The following is a 21,622-nucleotide window of genomic DNA, read 5'->3' as shown; positions in this document are numbered from 1 at the left end:
CTCAAATTATTAGGGAACAGTCTCCAGGCTGACCAGGGAGCCTTGGAGAGAACATTAAAGGGGATTCTGAAGACTAATTTAAGATATATGTTCAGTTCTCGGAGACTCCCTTACCTGGTATGAACTCAAAGTGCAACCTTGCACAAGCACACTCCTTCAGCTGCCTGTCACGAGGGAAGTTCCAGTTAGCAGTTCACAAGCTGTGTTGTCCATCAATAGTGATGTTTTCATTCAGAAAAGGAACCCCAGAATCATCTAAAATCATCTAGAACCCCAGAATCATCTATAACACCATGAAAGCCATAATAATGGTTGTTCCAATTTTATGAGGCATGTTTTTAATTTTTTAGCTGCCTCAACAGTCTTTAGGAAGATAAAAAGGTGGGGTGTAGATTTTTGTAAACAAATAAGCACATCAATTACGATGCTGAAAAATTTGCCCTTCTCTTCTCCCAAATGCCCACTTCTTCAAACCTACCTCACAAGATCAGATTTTGTTTTCTAATTGGAAACCTATAGTCTGAATTTTCTAATTGGAAACCTATAGTCTGATGGAAAAAAATGGAACTGGCTAGCTACCGAGTGCTGTGGGGGATGGTAGCTGCAGGAGCCTCAACAACATGGTCCTTGTGACCTCATACATATGGAATTGCTACTCACCCTCACAACATTTTACAGCATGCTGTGATTTTTCATGGATTTGCTTCTTTCTTTCTATACAAGAACAGGAATGCTCATCTAATTTTTTTTTCCAAAAACTGAGCACCATCAAAGTTACACTCTCTCCAACACATCTGAGTTTTTAGAAAAAAATATTTCTTCTACATTATGGACCAGGGGCTTCAGCTAGTTTGGTCCAGGGGCTTCAACTAGTTTGAAATAGGCAGCCAGATTACCATCTGGGGCTGGTTACAGGGATTGTATCACTCTGATGTGGAAAGATCTGAACTGGTTGCTCATCTGTTTCTAGGTTCAATTCAAAATGTTGGATCTTATCATTAGAGCTCAAAATGACGTAGGGCTGGGGTACCTGAAGGACCTCTTTCCACACTGTCCCGGTCACCAGCTAAGATCTTCCTCAGAAGCCCTGCCCTCTGTGCTCCAGCCTTCAGGGGGAGGCAGCGGTCAATCCCAGGCAGAACTTTTTCACCAGCAGCACATGCTTCTGCAAAGCCCTTCCTCTTGAAGTTTGGTGCCTGCAATACTCTCCTTTAGGCAAAACATTTCTGTTTTTCCAGGCTTTTAATTATGGGCTTGATGTTTAATCACTATCATCATAGCATATGTTAGTGTCAAAACTGGCATTCGTTATTAGCTGATTAATCATCTACGGTTTTTGCTGGTTTTTAACCGTTATTATGTTTTTATTATGTCTGATTTTGTAAGCAACCCAGGGCAGGTTCCCTGGAGAGGCAGCACAAAAATAAACAAGTATGATAGCATCCCACCGCCTAGCACCGTAATGTCCAGTCGCTTCAAGTACCAAAGCTTATCCAGTCTTAGAAGGATTATCCCTTCTTCCTCTCGCCCCCCATTCCCCATTACGCAGGAAAGGAAGATGCACGCAGACACCAGGTTGGGAATTCTTAAACCTATTTGCTTCCCTAAGGTAGGAGAAGAAAAGCAGGAAAGTCCCAGGAAAAGGAAGAGGAGGCGGCGCGTTCCTAAATGGGAAAACACAACGCAACAGGAAAGGAGCCAGGGGGAAACAGGGAGGAGGAAAACTCGACGAACCTGCAGCTGGGAGGAATCCATAGTTGCCGGAAACAGCGGTAGCAACACCCGTTGCCAGTACACAACCGCAAATGTTGCCTCTCCAAGCGTCAGAAGGTATAGCCTATGGAAAAGGCGCAGGGGCCGCCCCGAGGGAGGAACGCCTTCTCTTGCACTGTGGCGCAAACTCCGGCAGAAACGAGAGGGTTGCCATTGGCTCAGCCGGGAAAGCAGGGCGGGGATGTGCGCGGCTCGCTTCCCCTTTGCCTTTTCTGTTGCATTGTGCACAGCGACAACTGCAGGCAAGTCACAGTCCGGGCTTCTTGTCAGGGAACTTGGTTGCTTTCCTCCCTAGCAAAACAGCGCAAAAAGGAGCCACGACGCGGATCCGTGCAGCGGTTGGAGAACGCATGGCTTGTGTTGCACTGCAGAGTGCGCATTGGCCTAGTATCAAGTGCAGTCAAGTCGCTTCCGGCTAATGGCAGCCCTGTACATCAGTGCCCTCCAAGACCTCCTACCGTTAACAGCTTTGCTCCGGTCTTGCAGACTGAGGGCCGTTGTTTTCTTTATAGGGTCAATACATCTCAAGTTAGGTCTTCTTCCTCTGCTGTTGCCTTCTACTTTTCCTGCCGTTATTGTTTTTTCCAGTGACGCTTGCCTTCTCATAATGTGACCACAAGTATGATAGCTGCAGTTTAGTCATTTTAGCTTTTAGGGACAGTTCAGGCTTGATTTGATCTAGAGAACCCTTTTATTTGCCTTTTTGGTATCTGTAAAACTCCTCCAACACACATTTCAAAAGAATCTTGGCAGCTTTCTTTATTGTCCAACTTTCACACCCATATATACTAGCAGGGCATACTATGGGCATGAATTAACTCAGTCTTGGTTGCCAGTGACACATCTTACACTTAGGCATCTTTTCTAGCTCCTTCATGGCTGCCTTTCCCAGTCTTAATCTCCTTCTGATTTCTTGGTTGCAGTCTCCCTTTTGGTTGATGATGGACCCAAGGAATAAAAAGTCTTCCAACAAATTCAGTTCCCTCACTGTCAACCTTGAAGCTGAGTAATTATCCAGTAGGGTTTTTTCGGTTGTCTTGATGCTCAGCTGTAGTTTTGCTTTGACATTTTTTGCTTTACATTTCACCAACAGTGGTTTCAAGTTTGCTCTTTTCTGTCAGTAATGGGGTATCATAGGTCTATCTCAAACTGTTAGTATTCCTCACCCCAATTTTCACTCTATCATCATCAAAGTCTAATCCAGCTTTCCTCATATGTTTTCCATATAGTCTGAAGAGATGAGGAAATGAAATACAACACTTGCCAATTGGAAACCATTCTTTTTCTCCATACTAAATCCTAACTGGGATTGGTGCGTGGGAAAATATGGAGTATAAATCATTCATTCAACTACATGGAAATGCAATTTAAGTATGATTTGACATGCCTATAAAGAAAAATAGTGCCCACTGTACATTTGTTGACAGGGTTGTTGTCATTGCAAATGTATTCCCAGAAGGTTAGCCATGTTAATCTGTTGGAGCAAAAATAAACAGGAGTCTGTTGGCACCGTTGTGTTATAATTGAGCAGGATGGAGTCAGTAATGCTGTGGTTCAGTATCCGTTTCCCCAGGAACTAGGAACAGTGAGCCAGCATTTGAATGGTCACTCCCATAACGCTAATGTGGATTCCGCACAGCACTTTTAGAACAAGTTGCAATCATTATAAATGAACTCGTTTTCCCTTGCAACTCACTCTAAATGTGCCGTGCGGAATCAACTTTAGTGTAAGCCAGAACTAGCGCAGTTCTATTGCTAGAACTAGTGCAGAATTTCTCCATACCTTTCCCCCCTCTAGGCTGAGGCAGCCTCTCTGCCCGCAGAGATCTCCACAACAAGCCCCCACCCTGTTTGAGCTGTCCAGCACCTGACACTGCAGATGTGGGGTACACCTAGCTAGACTCTTCTCCACACTCCCTCATTTGAGGGAAAGAACCTGGAACTTATGCCCCACATATAGCGATCCCCCGCCATTACCCTGCGTCAAACAAAAGCCAATAATGAAGCCTTGCAAACCCTCTTGGCTCTTATTTTCCTTGGTGCAGAAGGAAAGGAGCGGCAAGGCAGTGGAGGAGGGAATTGTATTTCGGTCCAGCTTTTCTATTGGCTGGACAGAAAGAGGGGGCAGTGAGACCACTGTACATACGAAGTTTGCCATATGCAGAGCTTGGAGTATTCCTCTGTTTGTTGGAGATTCTTGATTTGTTGGAGGTTGACTCAGTGATGCCAGAGGAAGCTTACTGGTTGGTGCACGGCCTGTGGGTATGTTTGGTCGTTGGCACACGGCTTCTTTGGGTACAGCAAAATCCTGGCCCTCGTTTGTTTCCTTCTCTTTTCCCTTTAAATAGCAGCACGGGAGGTAGCAAACCAGAACAAGTGTTTTCTCTCTCACTTGAAAGTTGCTGGATGTGGCAAAAATTAGGAAGATGGTGTGCGGAATAGTGCCTTACCTTAAGTGGATTTCGCACAGCATATTTATAACGTTGCAATCATTATAAATGAACTTGTTTGGAGAAATGAGTTCATTTATAACGATTGCAACTTGTTATAAATATGCTGTGTGGAATCACTCTTAGGAGCACCTGAATATTGCATTTTGGTTCTAACTTTCTTGGAATTTTTACCGTATTTGTGGCATGCTTTTCAATCTGTGTTTTACCAGCATAAGGGGCATGACAGCTAAGAAAGTCCATGCTAGAAACAAACATATCAGTCCCAGAAAGTTAACTACGGTAGATCAAACTCCTCCCTCTGCCCCCCTCTCTCTCACACACATGGAAAATAAAGTACATGGAAAACCTCCAAATACCAGTCCTGGGAAGCTAAGGTTGCCAGACATGGCCTGGTAACCAGAAGGAAATGGAGGATTGGAGACTCATAGTTGGTGGGTGTGTGACCGATGTCCCTGGTGCAATGATATCACTCCTGGCACTGTAAGTGATGCCATTGTTCCAGGACTCGGGAGTGATGGTGTAGCATTCACCCAAAGTGCTATTGTTTAACCATAGAGTTTTGGGTAGGAATGCCTGCCTGCGGGCGAGACCTGACAATCCCCTGGAATTACAGTTTATCTCCAGACTACAGATATCCGTTTCCCTGGAGAAAATGGATGCTTTAGAGCAGTGATTCTCAACCAGGGTTCCGTGGTACCCTGGGGTACCATGAGCACGTCTCAGGGGTACCCTGACAATGCTACCACTTGCCCCCCCCCCCACCGGAATCAAATGGATTTTGAAGGGGTGGGGAAGGGGGTTTGGAAACCTCATGGGCTTCCTTTAAACAACATTTAAAACAGTATTGTTTTATTTGCCTAAATGCGGAGTGGATTGGGGGGTAGATTTAAAGGGAGCTTTCCCTTTAAATCCCCCCAAATCCATGCTGAATTTAGGCAAACAAACAACGCGGCTGTCAATGCTGCTTTCCCTCCCCCCACCTACAGGCCAAAAAAGGAAAAAACCCTTAAAAATGCAAAAAAAAAATTCAAATGAACCTCAAGGGTACCTTGAGATATGAAGAGCGAGGTCAAGGGTACCGCGACGTCGAAAAGGTTGGGAAACACTGCTTTAGAGGATGGACTGTATGGTATTGTACTTCACTGAGGCCCCTGTCTTTCCCAGGCTCAATATTCCAAGTTTTCTGGAGTTTTCCAACCTGGATCTGGTAACCCTATCCCCGCATCACCCATTGGTGGCCAAGGAGGATCCGGCAACCCTAGTTTTGGATGAACGCTGTAGCATCTGGTGGCACAATGATGTCATTGCCGAATTGTTCCAAAAGTGACATCATTGTGCTGGAGACATTGGCTGGTTCCACATAGCAAATGTATAACGGATTACAGTTGTGATAATGGAGCCTGTTTTCCTGTTCACATGCGCCCCGTGTAGGCAGCGACCAGAGTCCACAGAAACAATCTGGGTTGCTTTCGCGCCTTCGTGTAGAGATACTTCTCTTTTTTAATTTCTGGCAAAACATGCGTAGCTACACAGGCATGCCCACCGTCCCACTATATAACTGGCTGCACCAGTGTAGCTATGCAGATGCAGCCACAAAATAAAAAGGGAAAGGAACCCCCTTAGAACAGCGGGGCAATGACAAATGGCTTCCCCATGAAGGGGACGGTGGAAGGGAGGCAAATAAAGCGTCTCCTGCCTGGCCGTTTGCTGGGGAGTGGCTCCAACCTGGGATTTTTCAAAAGAATCGCTAGTTTAATGATTTTCAAAAAAATTGGGTTGGGCAAACAAAACAGGGCAGACTTGTTTTGGAGGTAGGACTTGTGCGATGTGTGCCCCCCCTTAAAAACGGGTTTTATAGCATTCTACACCCGTGTTTGTTGGCCCGTGCGGAATGGGACACTGATTGCCCCCCTGATTCCCATTCCTTTGAGAATTTTTATCCCGTGTCCAGCTGAGCAGAAGGGGACACGGGCAAGGGTTGGGAGCAGAGGTGGGATCCAACCAGTTCTCATCACTAGAAGTGGTTACTAATTTTTTCTGAGTGCTGAGAAGGGGTTACTAAAGCAACCTCCCTGCCCAATAGGGACTGGAGGTGCGTGTGTGTGGCAGCGCCACTGTTTGAATCCCACCACCATCGGAACCTGTTATTAAAATTTTTGGATCCCACCACTGGTTGGGAGGCCTGCCAATGTGATGAGACAGCAGTAGGAGAAAGTGTAGGCCTATGTGTCTTGTTAATTTGACTCCCTAAGGCACTGGTGGCGAACCTTTGGCACTCCAGATGTTATGGACTACAATTCCCATCAGTCCCTGCCAGCATGGCCACTTGGCAGCATGGCCATGCTGGAGGGGCTGATGGGAATTGTAGTCCATAACATCTGGAGTGCCAAAGGTTTGCCACCTCGGCCCTAAGGCAATTAATTGGCCATTGTGTGAAACAGTATACTGGAGTATTCAGATCCAGCATGCTCTGCTTAAATACATGTCCACAGTGGACCCTGGGCTCCTTTGTAGAGTCCACGCTATACTCTTGCTAACTGGATGATGTGCTTGATATTGAATATCACTAAAAAATTCAGTGTGTGCATGTTATGCCTATTCACAGCAGAGACTGAATTTTGCATTACCCTACTGTAGATGTGTAAAATAGCCAAGAAATTACAATAAAAAATTAACCTTTATTATTTTTGCACATTAGTAATGTTGTATATCATTGTTTAGGATATTAGTAGCATTTCCTGCATGCAGTTCACCAATACAGCATAGATTGATAATTTATGGAGGGGAAAAAAATCTATATTTAACATATCCCATGTAAGAAACAGAAAATGTCCTGATGTGTTTGGTTATATTGTTTTGCTATTTTTTTTTCCTGTGAAAAAAACACTTTGGACCAAAGATACATTATTAACAATTATAAATAAAGTGTGAGGTAAAAGAATAAACACAGTCTGCCTAAATAAAACTGGGAAAAAGAGCATAATTCTGCAAAAGAAAAATAAGGCTACTGTTGCTGATGCAGGCACTGCAAGAAATTTCAACAAAACATTACATTTTCTTCCAACATCAGAGAACAGCTGGAAGCAAGCAAACTGTGAATTTTTCCTTCACAAATGATTGAATTATTGCACCCTGAACATGTTTTTGCAAATACAATTTAAAAAGCAGGAAGCTACAATTACCCGTCTCTTCTTCATTTCTTATTTTCTGAAGTTCTTCCGTGAAAAAGTGCTTATGGACAAAAAAGAACCAAAAAAAAGGCTGCAGCCGAAAGATAAAATTCATTTTCTTATGTACATAAATGCTCAAAAATAAAATAACATGATTTTTACAATATTTATATTGGCTTATAAAATTCTAACCACATTATTTTCAACAGGTGTAGCAGTTTGCAACATGTCTGTACAGTCTGGCTATACATCAGATTTATATTTTCTTAAAACTTAACCAAAAAAGTCAAACAAAAATCTTTCAAGAAAGCTGCAAATATTGCTTAATGATATGAGGGAATGAGGTCTTGTTGAACATTTTTTTCGCTTTTCCTCTTGACATATGGCTTCCCATATTTAAGATTCTGGACAGCTGAAGGAAGTGCAGCGTACGCAATATAAACATGCATCGATAGGATCCAAACTATCTATGGCAGAGAATACATCATTTTTTTATCTGCTGAAAGCTTGCACACTAAACCTATTTGTGGTACATATTTGATGCAATAAATGTGCTCGGGATCGTTATTCATTTGCTCAAACGTGCACCACAGGTAAAACTGCTATTTACACAACAGAGAGCTCTTCGTGAAAACACAGACGTTGGCAACCTTGCAGGGAGCTGAAGATGGCTAAACGATACTGCAGGAGGAAGCAGAACAAATCTAGAAAGGGTGTTTGTTTTTGTTTTTTGTTTTGGTCAGTTCAGACTTTTAAGGGCCAATTGATTGAAGTACACTGTACAGGGGGAGAAAATGGAAAGAAATGTGACATAAACCCATCGACTCTGGACTCCCACTTTTGCTGAGATTTCACAGTCAGTGCAAAAGAATCCATCTGCTTTGCTTATTTGGGTTACTGGGGAACTTTACAGGCATTTAAAGACTTCCCTGGATGGACACAACATGAAGACATTTATTAAAGCACCTCGAAACTGAGTATTCCCTCACGGTAACAGAGTTATTAAAAACCTGTTGCGCTTTGTGACGTAATGCTTTTTTGTTTGTTTTTTCTCCCCATGCATGATCTATAAGTGCAACATGCCTCCATGCAAATCATTTTGGTGTGCATATCTGAGATTCGTATAATAGAACATCTGGTCCTCGTACTGGTACCATTAGTACTGAATCCCATCCCCAACATAAACCCCATTTACAAAAATAGTCACAATGTGTGAATAAAAAGGAGGGGGGTGGGGGAAGAGAGATGAATCCACCAACACAGATTTTGTTTTTGTAAAAAGATGACAAATGTGGCAGTTGAAATGCAAACAGTGGATACACTGACTGTATAATAAGTGTTTTTATGTTTGACACACAAAAAATATTGGTTTCAACCCTTTGGACTGGTCCCTACAGTCTGAGTAGCCATTTTTCCTCTCCTCTTCAGCAGTGTCAGCTGGTAATAAAAACAGTAGCCTCCTGTCATTCTTTCCTCATTTTATAGTCACATTTGGATGACGAGGGGCTGCTGTCTTGTTATAGGCACTGACCTTAAGAATACAGTATATTTGTAAAAACTGTCAGTTTGGCATACACCTCCCTAGAGGAGTCCTTTAGACACAACTATGTTACTCACACAGGCTGTAAACAATTTGTCACTCATTCAGGATTGTTAATGCAGATTTTACTTCTTCTTCGGCAAATCTTTGTCTTCCTTTTCGTGCTTTTCTTCAATGGGTTTGGTTACGCGGTCATAGGATGGCGGGCACATTGCTGTGGACATGGTCAGGTCTGTTTTTTCCGTGTATGAGTTTTCATTTAACTTGTCAATGAGAATTTCATCTTTGAGACGTTGGCCGGCACCTCCTTCAATTTTGTTTTTGTATGCAAAGGAAGCTTGGGTGACTGTTCGTCTGAGACGGTATCGCCTGTATGCCCGCTGAATAATGATAGCAGATAACTCCTCTTGCTTTCGTTTTAAGGTTGTCGTGATGGGCTCGTAGGAAGCTTTGGAAGGATTGGACTGCATGAAACGGTCTTCCATCTGTATGCGAAGAGCATCCATCTCTCCGCTCTCCCCCAGTACACGTTTCGTAAAAGCAAATAAGATGTCAAGGCAGTGAATCCGATCACCACTTACCATGGGGAGATCCATTGCAATAAGCTGTACTTTATTTGGTTTAGGTAAATTAAGAGGAGGGTCCAGAGCAGCTGCAAACTCAGATAGTTTTTCAAATTCCATGAACTGAGTTGCATCAGGATCAAACTTTTCCCAGACTTCATAGAACATCTCAAAATCATCCTCGCTCAGAGGCTCACTACTCTCTTCAGTTGCTACACCAAAGTTCTCCAGAATAACAGCAATGTACATGTTTACAACAACTAGGAAGGATATGATAATGTAGCTCACAAAGAAGAAAATCCCGACAGAGGGGTTTCCACAGTTTCCTTTGACTGAACTTCCTGGGTGAGGCAAATTGGGGTCACAGTCTGGCTCCCCACTGTTGAGCATGGGTGCTAGCAAACCATCCCAGCCAGCAGAGGTGGTAATCATGAAGAGGCAGATCATGCTGTTGCCAAAAGTTTCAAAGTTGAACATGTCATCAATCCCAACTTCTCTCTTGACGTAGGCAAAGTTGGACATTCCAAATATAGCATAGATGAACATGACAAGGAAAAGCAGGAGGCCAATGTTAAACAAGGCAGGAAGAGACATCATCAAGGCGAAAAGCAGAGTGCGGATCCCTTTAGCACCCTTGATTAGCCGCAGGATTCGACCTATCCTGGCAAGTCGGATAACTCGGAACAAAGTGGGAGACACAAAGTATTTTTCAATAATCTCTGCTAGAAACATACCTGTGAAAAAACAAATAAAACAACCATGTAAGGGATAAGTATTTATAACAGGTTGGCTGCAAACCACCACCTACAGAATGAAACTAGTGGATTGGGAGTTTGCCCCTTCTGGAGATCAAGAAACACAAAGGAATAACACAGAGAGCAAAGTGGGAGGGAATCTACAGTGTTCAGGGGAACTGGAAAAGATCCCCCTCTCGCAAGTGACATTCTGCTGGTGGAACTACTAATACATGGGTGGAATGCCACCTTTGAAGCCAACCAAATAATCACTCTTAATATATTTGCAGTGTAATCCTAAACAGGGCTATACCTTTCTATGCCCCTTCCCGACACAGACTCTGTTCAGAGGGCTAGGACTGCAATCCTACATAATTAAGCACAGTAGAACTTACTTATAAGTAAACAGGTACAAGATTGGGCTATCCAGGGGAAAAATAGGTAATGCTTTATAAACGTTGAACTACACTATGATCAGATCTCTCAACATGTAATTTAACCTTAAAAAACCATCATGCTTCTTCCCCCCCAAGTTGTATCTGGTTCAGGGAATTGAAGCGAAGGAGGAAATGTCAGCTGCTTTTTGTGATGACAGGGGAAAACACCGATTTTCTCCCATCCGGAAGGGGATTTCTGTTTAGGAAGATTACCTCCCCACTTCAGTATTCTGGCCCAAATCCAAACCAGCCCCATCCCTCTATGTTTCATGTTTAAATTTATACATTACACAATTCAATCATGGATCATAACTATCATATCATAACATCATAACTATCATATCATAACATAAGGCATAATTTTTAAGATTGGGCCATAAACTGCTTATCTTTCTATATTAGTTGCAATGTGTAGGAATAGCTCAGGAATGTGCAGAGTTTACACTGTCTTTTTAAAATAACCGATTGAATCCATACCAATTTATGTGTATTAGCTCGAACCATTTACGTTAGCATAGCTGAACCATACTTGATTGCTGTTTTTTGAAGTCTAAATTAAACAGCATTTTCAAGACTAAATGGAACTACTTGCTCAGGTCCCTGAAGCAGAATATATCCACATCTGCCATTAGAAGCAAGCTATACCATTATAAAATATATATGTGGGACATCTGCAGGGTAAACTTAAGGAAGGAGGTCTGACTGCTGCCAACTCAGCCAGCATTTTTCTTTCTCCTCAGCTGTCAAGTTGACTGTTTTTGTGTTCTCATGAGGCTCCATCCCCTTCTTCTAGAGCTATGCCCCATAACACTGGGCCAGAGAAATAGGCCCTCAGTCTCGCTGCTCAGATGAGCTGTGAACTTAGCAGTGTTCTGCCATGTTGGGCGGAACCCTGGTTTAGTAGGCTGAAGATCAGTGGGCTTCACCTGTGGGGAGGGTAAGAGGTTGAGGTGCCTGACATTTGTTGACAGGGATTTCACCCTTTGATAGCTATTAAAGCCAGTGAGTTATATCCAGAAGTTCCACTAATGACAGAGTTTTCTCCCAATAAATGGATCCACCGAGTGCTGGCACAAGGAGTCTTCTGCCAGTGAATTAAGGCTCCTTGCACTATCAGAAGGCTTCTTGGGCAGGTTCTGCATGGGCCAAAAACAGCGTGAAAATGGTGTGGAAACGGTGTAAACCCTTTTACATCCTTTTAAACCATTTTACACTGTTTTCACACCACTGTTTTTGGCCCGTGCGGAATCCACCTTACATTGCAAGAAAGTAGTGGGGTTGTAACTAGTATAGATGTTTCTAGGCATATACTTAGAAATTAAGGTGAATTATTTTACTGAACAGTTAAAATGTCCAGGCTACATAAGACTATGTAGTTGGCCGAGTGTAGTGAAAATATCGTATTAATAAGATACGAGTGAGAAAGAAGAAGGCACGGTATAACCTTATCTAGTCAGATCTCAGAGCCTAAGCAGGGTCAGTAGTTGGAAGGAAGACCACCAAGGAAGACTGCAGAGGAAAACAATGGCAAACCACCTCTGCTTTTCACTTTTCTTGAAAGCCCCTTGCTTTGGCTGCAATTCGACAGCCCTTTGCACACACACAAGAATGAGAAATATTAATTTAGTTTTAAAAGCTGACTCAATTTGGAAGAGCTCTTACCCACAATGGAGAGGATAACAACCACAAAATCAAAAATGTTCCATCCAATGGTGAAATAATAGTAGCGCAAGGAAATCAGTTTTAGGACGCATTCCCCAGTAAACATGACAATAAATATCAGGTTAATGCGATATAAAATGTTTTCCATTTCATCACTTTGGTCATCTGTTTCTACCATCATGGTGACCATATTAAGGCAGATAAGGATCATGATGGTGATGTCAAAAACTTGTCTGGTCACAAAATCAAAGACCACGCCTTGAAATTTGTTCTGGCAGATTGAAAATAAAAGAGAGAGAGGGAAAGAGTCATTTTATCAAAATAATAGTACAAATCTGATTAAAATTTTCTAAACTTGACCAACAGCATATGATAAATCTGAAGCAGCATAAGGGTATTGTATCTTGCTGTAATGTTTTAAGTGGAAGAGAAGACATGGTAGCTCACATTTATCACAAACTAGTTCACATTTATCACAAACTAGCTATTCAGAAAGGCATCCCACAATTTTTCCTGCATATATTACTTACCCCTGGTCTAGGTATAGGTTTTTGTGGCTTTTTTGATCCCAACTTTTTCATTGCATTGTAGTACTTTTTCTGTTCTTCTGTCATAAAGATATCTTGACCTCCAAAGTAAGGGCATAATATGAAAACTGGTTATAATCACATTTTTTGTTTTATGGCCTTTACATTTGTTTGCATTTATCTCAGGTTAAAAATCAACAGAAAACATTAATAATCACTATAAAAGACAGTTTGGTCCAATATGAGGTGATGTTTGCAGTGTGAATTAATGTAGCTGTAACATCCAATTGTTGTGGTGTGCATCTATTAAGCTTCCGATTCATGGTGACCTAGTGAATCAATGTCCTCTCTTTAACAGCCTTTTGCTCAGGTCTTGCAAACTGATGGTCAGGCTTCCATTATAGGGTCAGTCCATCTCACCTTGTGTCGTCTTCTTTTCCTGCTGCCTTCAACCTTTCCTAGCAGTATTGGCTTTTCCAGTGACTGGTGTTGGTAAAGCAAAATTTTCAGGAAACTAAGGCTAGAGAGAGACTGGAGGCTTGTGCCGCTTGTTCAAAAGGGAGGGAGCCCTTTCTCTCCAAATTCTTACAGGCCCCTCTCAAGCCAGAGGTCTACTGTCTATAAGGGCACCTAGGGGTGTATCTGTCTGGGGACATGGTGCAAAATGGGGCCCCCACGTGACCAGATGGTCTTCTGTCTCCCTCGACCCAGCACACATCAAGACTCCGTGGGGGGCAGGGCTCCGCAGGGGGCAGGGCACCCGAGGATGTTTTGTCCCCCAGTTCAATTTCCACCCCATGTGCCTCTGAGGGCTTCCCAATTCTGTCTAAGTTTTGTGGTGGAAACATGGGGCTTCTGATGTAAGAGAAAGACTGGGAAGATCTACTTTCATGAATTCTGGATTCCTGTCACAACAGTTAGTTTTTCATATAGTTCTATTTATTTGTTACATATATGGCCTATCTTTCTTTCATTATGGATCTTTCCCAATAGGCCTTTTATTTTGTCACTGATAAGGTGCATATCAGATTAGCTTTATCAAGGTTGCAGTATTATATGCCAACCAGGCACTTTGAAAGAGGAACTACAGCTCATGATATGCATAATCATACCATTTGCACCTCCGGTAAATAGGCTTCGCAAGTTTTTATGTTTTCCGCAAATATCTGTTTGACCAGAGGTAACAGAGGGATAAAGAAACATATTTATGCTAATAAATAGTTACATCAGGGTCCCCTCATGTGAGGAGCCCCCTCATATGGGGAGCCCCACTGGCCCCCCTCAGGGAGGTAGGTTTTTAAATTGGGGCCAGACGCCTTCTATTTATTTATTTTGTATTATGGTTACTTGCTGTTTTTATGAGTTTTAAGCTATTTTATGGGATGGAGCCTATGTATTTATATTTGTATGATTGCTCCTGTTGTTCACCGCCCGGAGCCCCCCGGGGATCGGGCGGTATATAAATTGAAAAAATAAATAAATAAATAAATAAATAAATCCTGGGAAATGAATATTCTTTCAAGCCACAGTGACACCTCTTAAAAGCTATTATCTGTTTCCATCTTTCATGAAATGTTCCCTTATTGTGGCAGGTTTTAAAAGGGGCTAAATCTGCCTATATTGATATCCTGGCCAGATATCAGGTTGAATCCCACAGAAGCTGGACAGAAGCTGGTTGATATCTGCTGTTTTTCCCCTCTTGCTGTAGACTTCTGACTTCACCCAAACAGTTCTTGGGTGTTTCCAGTTTCTCAAGAGTTGTATTTGGTGGTGGCAGCAGAAGCAGGGGGGCAGGTAGGTCATGCTTCATGGACTGAAATCCCCACCATTTGCAAAAATTTGCAGTGGATCCCATTTATCTGCTGAACTTCAGAGACACTTCTAAAAAGCTTAAATGGATAAACTGGTATTATTACTAGTGAAACAAAGTTTGTTTCTGTTTGTAAACCATTACATAGAGACAGGAAGGGATATGGATAAGTGTGAACGACTGACTGCAGAAGATTTTTCAGTGACCCAGAAGCATAGATCCCAGTTCTTGGTGAAGTGTTGCCCCAAAGGACAGTGAAGATTTGTAGATTTGTGCTTCATTTTTATGAGTTTTATCCAAAGAAATGTGAACTTGCACAAGAACTCATTCAGTAGATGTTCCAACAGCTCTCATTCTTCCACTAGTACAGGAAATAAAACATACTCTTGAACAAGTGGAAGAACTTTATTGGATTAGGTTTTAGGTTTCTCATATAATGCAAAGCATGTCAAACTGGTCTTCTCTGCATGGAAGCTAACATCCACATGAAAAAGGCTACCTCAGAGCTGCTGAGTAAGGGTACTAAGAGAACAAGATTGTGGGGGGCCCAGTCATCTTGGGTCCCACACAGTTAGGAAAGTCTTGTCATTGGATTTCATATGATATTTTAGATCTAGATGGTGTGCAACGTCTCCACAGGGAATCTATGGCTTGGATCCTGCCTAAAAGATAGAAAGGGGGTGATTTCTTTTTTTGCGTGTGCAGATTTTACCCTCCTGCAGCAAACCTCGGACTACCTCAACTATTCCTGGTGATCCCCCATCTCTCAGAAACACACGGAGGAGGGGCATTTGGGGCTGTATTGGAAGGGGGGAGGCAAGGAATTTGCACTCTGTATACATACATTCTTCTCACTATTGAAAGTTTAGGTAGGATCTAAGCCTTGGTCTATGTTTATGATGGTTCCTGTCTATGATGGCTTCTGGGGACCCTGGACCATCTTTAGGTGTAACCATACATTTTCATTAACCAATTAACCAATCCAAGACAGCTACAGGTTATGTTGTGTTTTTAAGCCAACAAACGTAAATACTTATCTTCTTTTTTTGCTGATTGAAGTTATCAATGATTACACCAATAAACAGATTCAGGGTGAAGAAAGAACCAAATATTATGAAGATGACAAAGTAAAGATACATGTAAAGATTGACCTCATAATCAGGTTGCTGTTCTACCTACAAAGTAAGCAAAACAATAGTCAAGCATGGTGCAATATACTTTGCTCATTAAAAAAGGCTAGTAGCACTGATTTAAAACACATCTTTATAGGGCTCCATTTTAATTTCAGACACAACGTCTGGTATTCTTCATGGTATCAAATCAATTGGAGTGTTTTTAAACTGAGTTTCTATTCACCTTTTTATTAACCTCAGGTCTATTTCATAAGTAAATATACAAAAAGAGGGTAAACATTAAAGTATACCTACATTTTTTGAGTCAACTGCTGCATACATAATATCCATCCATCCTTTAAACGTAGCCTGTATTAGGAAAAAAAGTTTGCATATAAGTTTCTTAACTTATGATAGAGATCAATAATTTACATCAAGGTTTTTACTAGGAACAGAACATAACAGCAAGAATATTACACACAGAGAAACACATAAAAATTTAATAAATGAGCTGTTCAAGTTTAAAGCTTTCCTTTTGACATTATCAAGACAATTTGGTAATGGGATCACAAACTCTTTGCTGTAACATGTATGGTTCTTCAAACATCTCTCCCCCCCCCCAAATATTACAAAAGAAACTGCCATTCATGTCTAAGGAAAAAAGCAGACTCAGGACAATACTGTGAAGTGCTAAATCTGCCTACCTTCACTGATACTGAATGGCCCATTTCCCATCAACAGTGGTACCCAAGAGGTTGATATGCATTTCCTTGTACAAAACAGAACCATTTTGCTGCCTTCCTACAGTTCCTGCATATACCAGTCTTCTACTTGCTCATTATACTCATGGACATTTTGCTAGACAGGTGAGCATAGTTCTTTTATTTTCTGACTCTATGGATCTGAAGTTTCTGCACTAGGATGTGACCTTTTGAAACACACATATGAGGTGTCAAGGATAAAACATGCATCCTAGCTCTTGTCTACTGTTCAGAATTAAAATATATACATATTGGTCCAGTCTTGAAAGCACAAACAACCCACTCCCAACACTCTGCTAATCTTCTACATCTTGGTCGCCCAGAAGAGAACAGGGAAATTCATTCTTTCCTACTGTATTGAACCCTGAGATTAGCCAAGAGGCAGTGTAGATATATTCCTTGGCATCTAGTGATCTGGAAAGATGAGTGGGTGGGAGAATAAATACTAAAAACTACAGTTTACAGAAGTGAGCATGTAGAATCAAATTACATAATAAAGATGATTAATGAAAGGGATTCTCTCTCAAAATGTTAACAAGACCCCTGTTTAGGAGTAATCTGAGGTCTAACAGCTTTCATAGGAGAAAGCTATGCTTCCAATTTTCTCCTAATATTTCCACTCATTCTTGGTCTCACATGAACTTCCTTTCTGAACCCATGCAGTACAGTTTTGTCAACATCCACTAGGTGAGTCTTCATCCTCATGTGAGTCTTAGCCTTCTAAGTTCAGTTTCTTATTTGGCCTAGATCCGTGGTGGCGAATCTATGGCACTCCAGATGTTCATGGACTACAATTCCCATCAGCCCCTGCCAGCATGACCAATTGGCCATGCTGGCAGGGGCTGATGGGAATTGTAGTCCATGAACATCTGGAGTGCCATAGGTTCTAAGTTCAGTTTCTTATTTGGCCTAGATCCGTGGTGGCGAATCTATGGCACTCCAGATGTTCATGGACTACAATTCCCATCAGCCCCTGCCAGCATGACCAATTGGCCATGCTGGCAGGGGCTGATGGGAATTGTAGTCCATGAACATCTGGAGTGCCATAGGTTCACCATCACTGACCTAGATGGTTTAAATAGCTGCTAGCAAAAATCTGTGGGTCATGAGTGCCTTCCTTTAAGCATGATTCTTCAGAAAGTGATGGGACATGATCAAGCTCTTCGCTATGTGCATGAGTCCTATTGATTTAGGTGTGCCTAACATTCGTAGAGCGTTTTCACACGTGCTGAATAATGTACTTACAATCTACTTTTAGTGCACTTTGCGGCTGGATTTTACTGTGCTGAACAGCAAAATTCACTTGCAAACTATCATTAAAGTGCATTGAAAGTGAATTGAAAGTACATTATTTAGTAAATATGAAAGTGCCCTTAACTGTTGTATCCCAAGGGACTAAACCACAATCTAGTGCCATGTTTATGTCAAAATAATTTCTTTGTCCTACTGAGTTTCTTTAAAAAAGGGGGTAAAGAGGTAAGAAAAGGCAAAATAGAATAAGTGGGAAAGCAAGAATTCTGATGGAATACTAACATATAACAGACGTTATTTGGTAGATTATTTAAGACCCACACACGTTACATCCTACCTGTATACACCTTCATCAGATGTAAAACACAGCTAATATGCTTTCAGTTTTAAAGTAAAAGTGTGACTCAATAGCTAACTACAAATGGGACTTAAGGGTTCAACTGTACACAATGAATACATTATAAGAATGAATATTAAGGGTTCAACCATACACAATGAATGTCAGCATGCAGCAGCTGCCCCCCCCCCAAAAAAGTGGAAAGCAGTACTGAATGCTGTGCCAGCATCCGAGCATCCAAGTCAGCTTAGTGGGGGCGGGCTGGGGGCATGGCCAGGGGAGGAGCTGACATTATTTGTCTCCCTCCTGCCCTTTGCTGGTATTATGCCAACCAGTTAGGAGTCAAGCCAGTCTTTGGGCTGGTGTAAGTACATTGCAACCTATAGAGGCTCCTTGGCAGAAGGAGGCTGTTTGACTTTTCCAGCCTCCCTGCGCCACCGGGAAGCCTCTTTGGGGTGATGACTAGACGCCAGGCTCATGGATGGAGCAGCCCGGCTACATTTCTGATGCTGCTCAAACTGCCAATGAAAAGTGGAGTGGAAAGTGAAAATATCTCCCCCCTCTTATTTCTAATGCTTGAAGAAACAGAGAAGAGCAGCTTTTTGCTTTGATTTAAAATGGGTCTAAGAAAACAATCACATAGTTACTTTGATATACCCTATAAAATTTAGTGGGACTTCCCAGTAAATTTGCCTAGGTTCAGAAGCAGCAAAAATATTGAACTCCTTTTTTAACTTAACACCCAATAAAGTAATAGTATGTAAAAAGGATTCACTTACTACTTGCAGTAAAGAAAGATATCCAAAGCCTACATTATCAAAGTTAACTTTCACATTTTTCCATCGGGCTGTTTCATTGCTCTCTATAAGTGCTTTACACTGGGTGTAATTGAAGACTTCCGAAGGAAGGAACCTTTCATCTGTTGTTGTATTAACACAGTAGTAGAACTTGCCAGCAAACAGATTTACGCCCATGATGCTGAAAATTAGCCAGAATATAAGACAAACGAGAAGCACGTTCATGATGGATGGAATTGCTCCTAAAAGGGCATTCACAACCACCTAGTACACAAATATAGGAGGAAAAGAAAATAGAGTAAGAATACTAAGAACAATTATGTGATTGCTCTGTTGAACTTATTTTAAATCTGTTAATCATAATTTTGATTGCAACAGAGTATTTTTTACATTTTAATGCTCTCACATACTCAAACAAGACAACAAAGATGGGGGAGGGAATAAATGATCTAAAGAAAAATCAAAACACAAAAGAAAGAAAAAGAAAGTAAAGAAAGAAAGAAAGAAACCAAAACCTGATAACAGTGACATGAAGGCATTCGATCTCTGAAAGAAAAGAGACACACATTAAATATCATATCTAAAATCAAAATATAAAAATGAAATAAATTGTTGATTATAAATGAAAACAACTGGTATACTTTCTGCAGACCGACAAACACAGACATCAGATATCATTTATTTAATTAATGGAATGGACAAAGAGTTAGTATGTTTTAAATACTGCACATATTCATGCATTATTATTACAAAGATTGATTTCTTTGCATAAGAAAAGCCAGACGGTTTTGCAATATGTGCTTATCTGAATAATCACATAATTTATTTCAAGCTCCAGTCATTTTTAAGCAAATTGATCATTTAAACATTTTATTGTAAAAAATGAAGAGAAAATCATACATCCATATAGGGAAGGGGTTGAGTACAAGTTCAACTCCTTTTTTAACTTAACACCCAATAAAGTAATAGTATGTAAAAAGAATGTTTAAACAAAAATATTACTGGATTACTTGAACAAATCAAATGCCACCTTAATTTATAGTCAATGGCTTTCATGGCTGGATTCAACTGGTTGTTGTGGGTTTTCTGGTCTGTGTGGCCGTGGTCTGGTAGATCTTGTTCCTAACGTTTTGCCTGCATCTGTGGCTGGCATCTTCAGAGATGTACCGTATCACAGAGAGAAGTGTGTGTAACAGTGTAACAGCCTGGAAAACCCACAACAATAGCCACCTTAATTTTTGAGCTGTGACAACACTTTTGGAAATTCACTGAAGAAAAGTTAGGGGAGAATAAATGTTATTGAGAAAAACAAAACTTCTGCATTTGAGTGGCTGCAGTGTTTAACAGGATGAAGTCTTGAAGGAACTTGATTTAATTATGGAACTTGATTTTCGGTATTAAATCTTATCACTCTGATCCAACACAGCACAAAGTATCCAGAACTGCATGGCTGGTTCTGCTGACCATATTGCTAACTGAATTCAGAAGACTCCTCTGACTCAAGAGTGTTTTACAGGCAACGTGATAGGCTACTGTTTATAGAAACAAAAATTTTTCCTGGGGTATGCAGACTCACAAAGCTGTCCAAAGTTGCGCCCTTCTAAATCCATTGAAGTTAATGGGCTTAGAAGAGCATAATGATTTAGGATTGCAATCCCTTTCATTCAGTCCTTTTGAATATCTGCTGAGGATTCAAATGAAACATCCTGCCATCCAAGTATGAGTGAATTTGGGTGAAGAAATACTTGCACGACTCAGAAATCAGTGGTAACATGATATACCTTCTTTTCATCAGTCATAAGAAAGGAAATTTTATGGTGATTTTTTACATGTTAAGAACAACTAAATACAGGCAGTAGTTTTATATTTATTTGTTAAAAAGCTGATAAATGCTGGGGGAGCCTAAGGAGGGTAGCATGTAACCAACTAGTTACTACCCTGCATGTTCTTCCATTGTGTGGGGCATCTGATAGTTCAAATTTCATTACAAACATCTGCTTCTCCCCAAATCAGGCTAACCAGTAGTTCTTTATTACTTTGCTTGGAGCCTAGCCAATCCTGGTGTGTTACTATTTCTTTGTAGTAAGACTGGTTATGATGTCTCACCCACTTTTCTGTGCAGCAATACCTTGAGTTCTCTTAGGAACTGTTGGCATCTCATTGCTGCATTCCAATTATTATGTTTTAAATGCTTAAGTAGTACAGTGTTTTTAGACTGTCAAAGATCATAGAAGCTTTTCAAAGGTAAAGCTCCCTTCATCAGAGAAGGTGTCTGATGAAGGGAGTTTTGACTCCTGAAAGTTTATATCCTGAAAAACTTGTTGGTTTCTAAGATGTTACTGAACTTGAATCTACCTGTTCTACTGCAGACCAACATGGTGGCTCTTTGAAACTTTTTTTTTGTGTTAAAATATTATCTCAAACATTCTCTGCTTTCTAAGGCAGGGGCTTGATCTCAGCTCTTCAAAACCTTCACTGGAGCTGAGGTAGGCTTTTCTGTCTACAACCCAGAGGTGGGATCCAACTAGTTCTCACCACTTCTCTAGAAGTGGTTACTAATTTTTTCTGAGTGCCAAGAAGGGGTTACGAAAGCAACCTCCCTGCCCAATAGGGACTGGAGGTGCGTGTGTGCGGCGGCGCCACTGTTTGAATCCCACCACCATCGGAACCTGTTATTAAAATTTTTGGATCCCAC

General features: G+C 41.3%; 2 protein-coding genes across 6 annotated transcripts in view; both read right to left on the bottom strand.

Annotated features, from left to right (window-relative positions):
• The window catches only part of TTC21B (tetratricopeptide repeat domain 21B), a 48,124-nt gene extending 46,272 nt beyond the window's left edge, over positions 1-1,852 (bottom strand). For all 3 annotated transcript variants that reach the window (XM_048486245.1, XM_048486246.1, XM_048486248.1), the window contains exon 1: positions 1,735-1,852. In XM_048486245.1, coding sequence (XP_048342202.1) covers positions 1,735-1,755 — 21 coding nt within the window. In that variant the 5' untranslated portion in view covers positions 1,756-1,852. The remainder of the gene's footprint in view (positions 1-1,734) is intronic.
• Positions 1,853-6,884: 5,032 nt separating this feature from the next.
• Positions 6,885-21,622, bottom strand: part of LOC125426820 (sodium channel protein type 1 subunit alpha-like) — a 152,462-nt gene continuing 137,724 nt past the window's right edge. For all 3 annotated transcript variants that reach the window (XM_048485595.1, XM_048485593.1, XM_048485592.1), the window contains 6 exons: positions 18,910-19,191; positions 16,097-16,150; positions 15,707-15,844; positions 12,863-12,967; positions 12,333-12,603; positions 6,885-10,233 (listed from right to left, as the gene is read on the bottom strand). In XM_048485595.1, coding sequence (XP_048341552.1) covers positions 9,062-10,233; positions 12,333-12,603; positions 12,863-12,967; positions 15,707-15,844; positions 16,097-16,150; positions 18,910-19,191 — 2,022 coding nt within the window. In that variant the 3' untranslated portion in view covers positions 6,885-9,061. The remainder of the gene's footprint in view (positions 10,234-12,332; positions 12,604-12,862; positions 12,968-15,706; positions 15,845-16,096; positions 16,151-18,909; positions 19,192-21,622) is intronic.

Source organism: Sphaerodactylus townsendi, linkage group LG02, assembly GCF_021028975.2.
Source record: "Sphaerodactylus townsendi isolate TG3544 linkage group LG02, MPM_Stown_v2.3, whole genome shotgun sequence".
Lineage (NCBI taxonomy): Eukaryota > Metazoa > Chordata > Lepidosauria > Squamata > Sphaerodactylidae > Sphaerodactylus > Sphaerodactylus townsendi.
The sequence above is the reverse complement of the archived record's forward strand: the minus strand, read 5'-3'. Positions and strand labels throughout refer to the sequence as shown.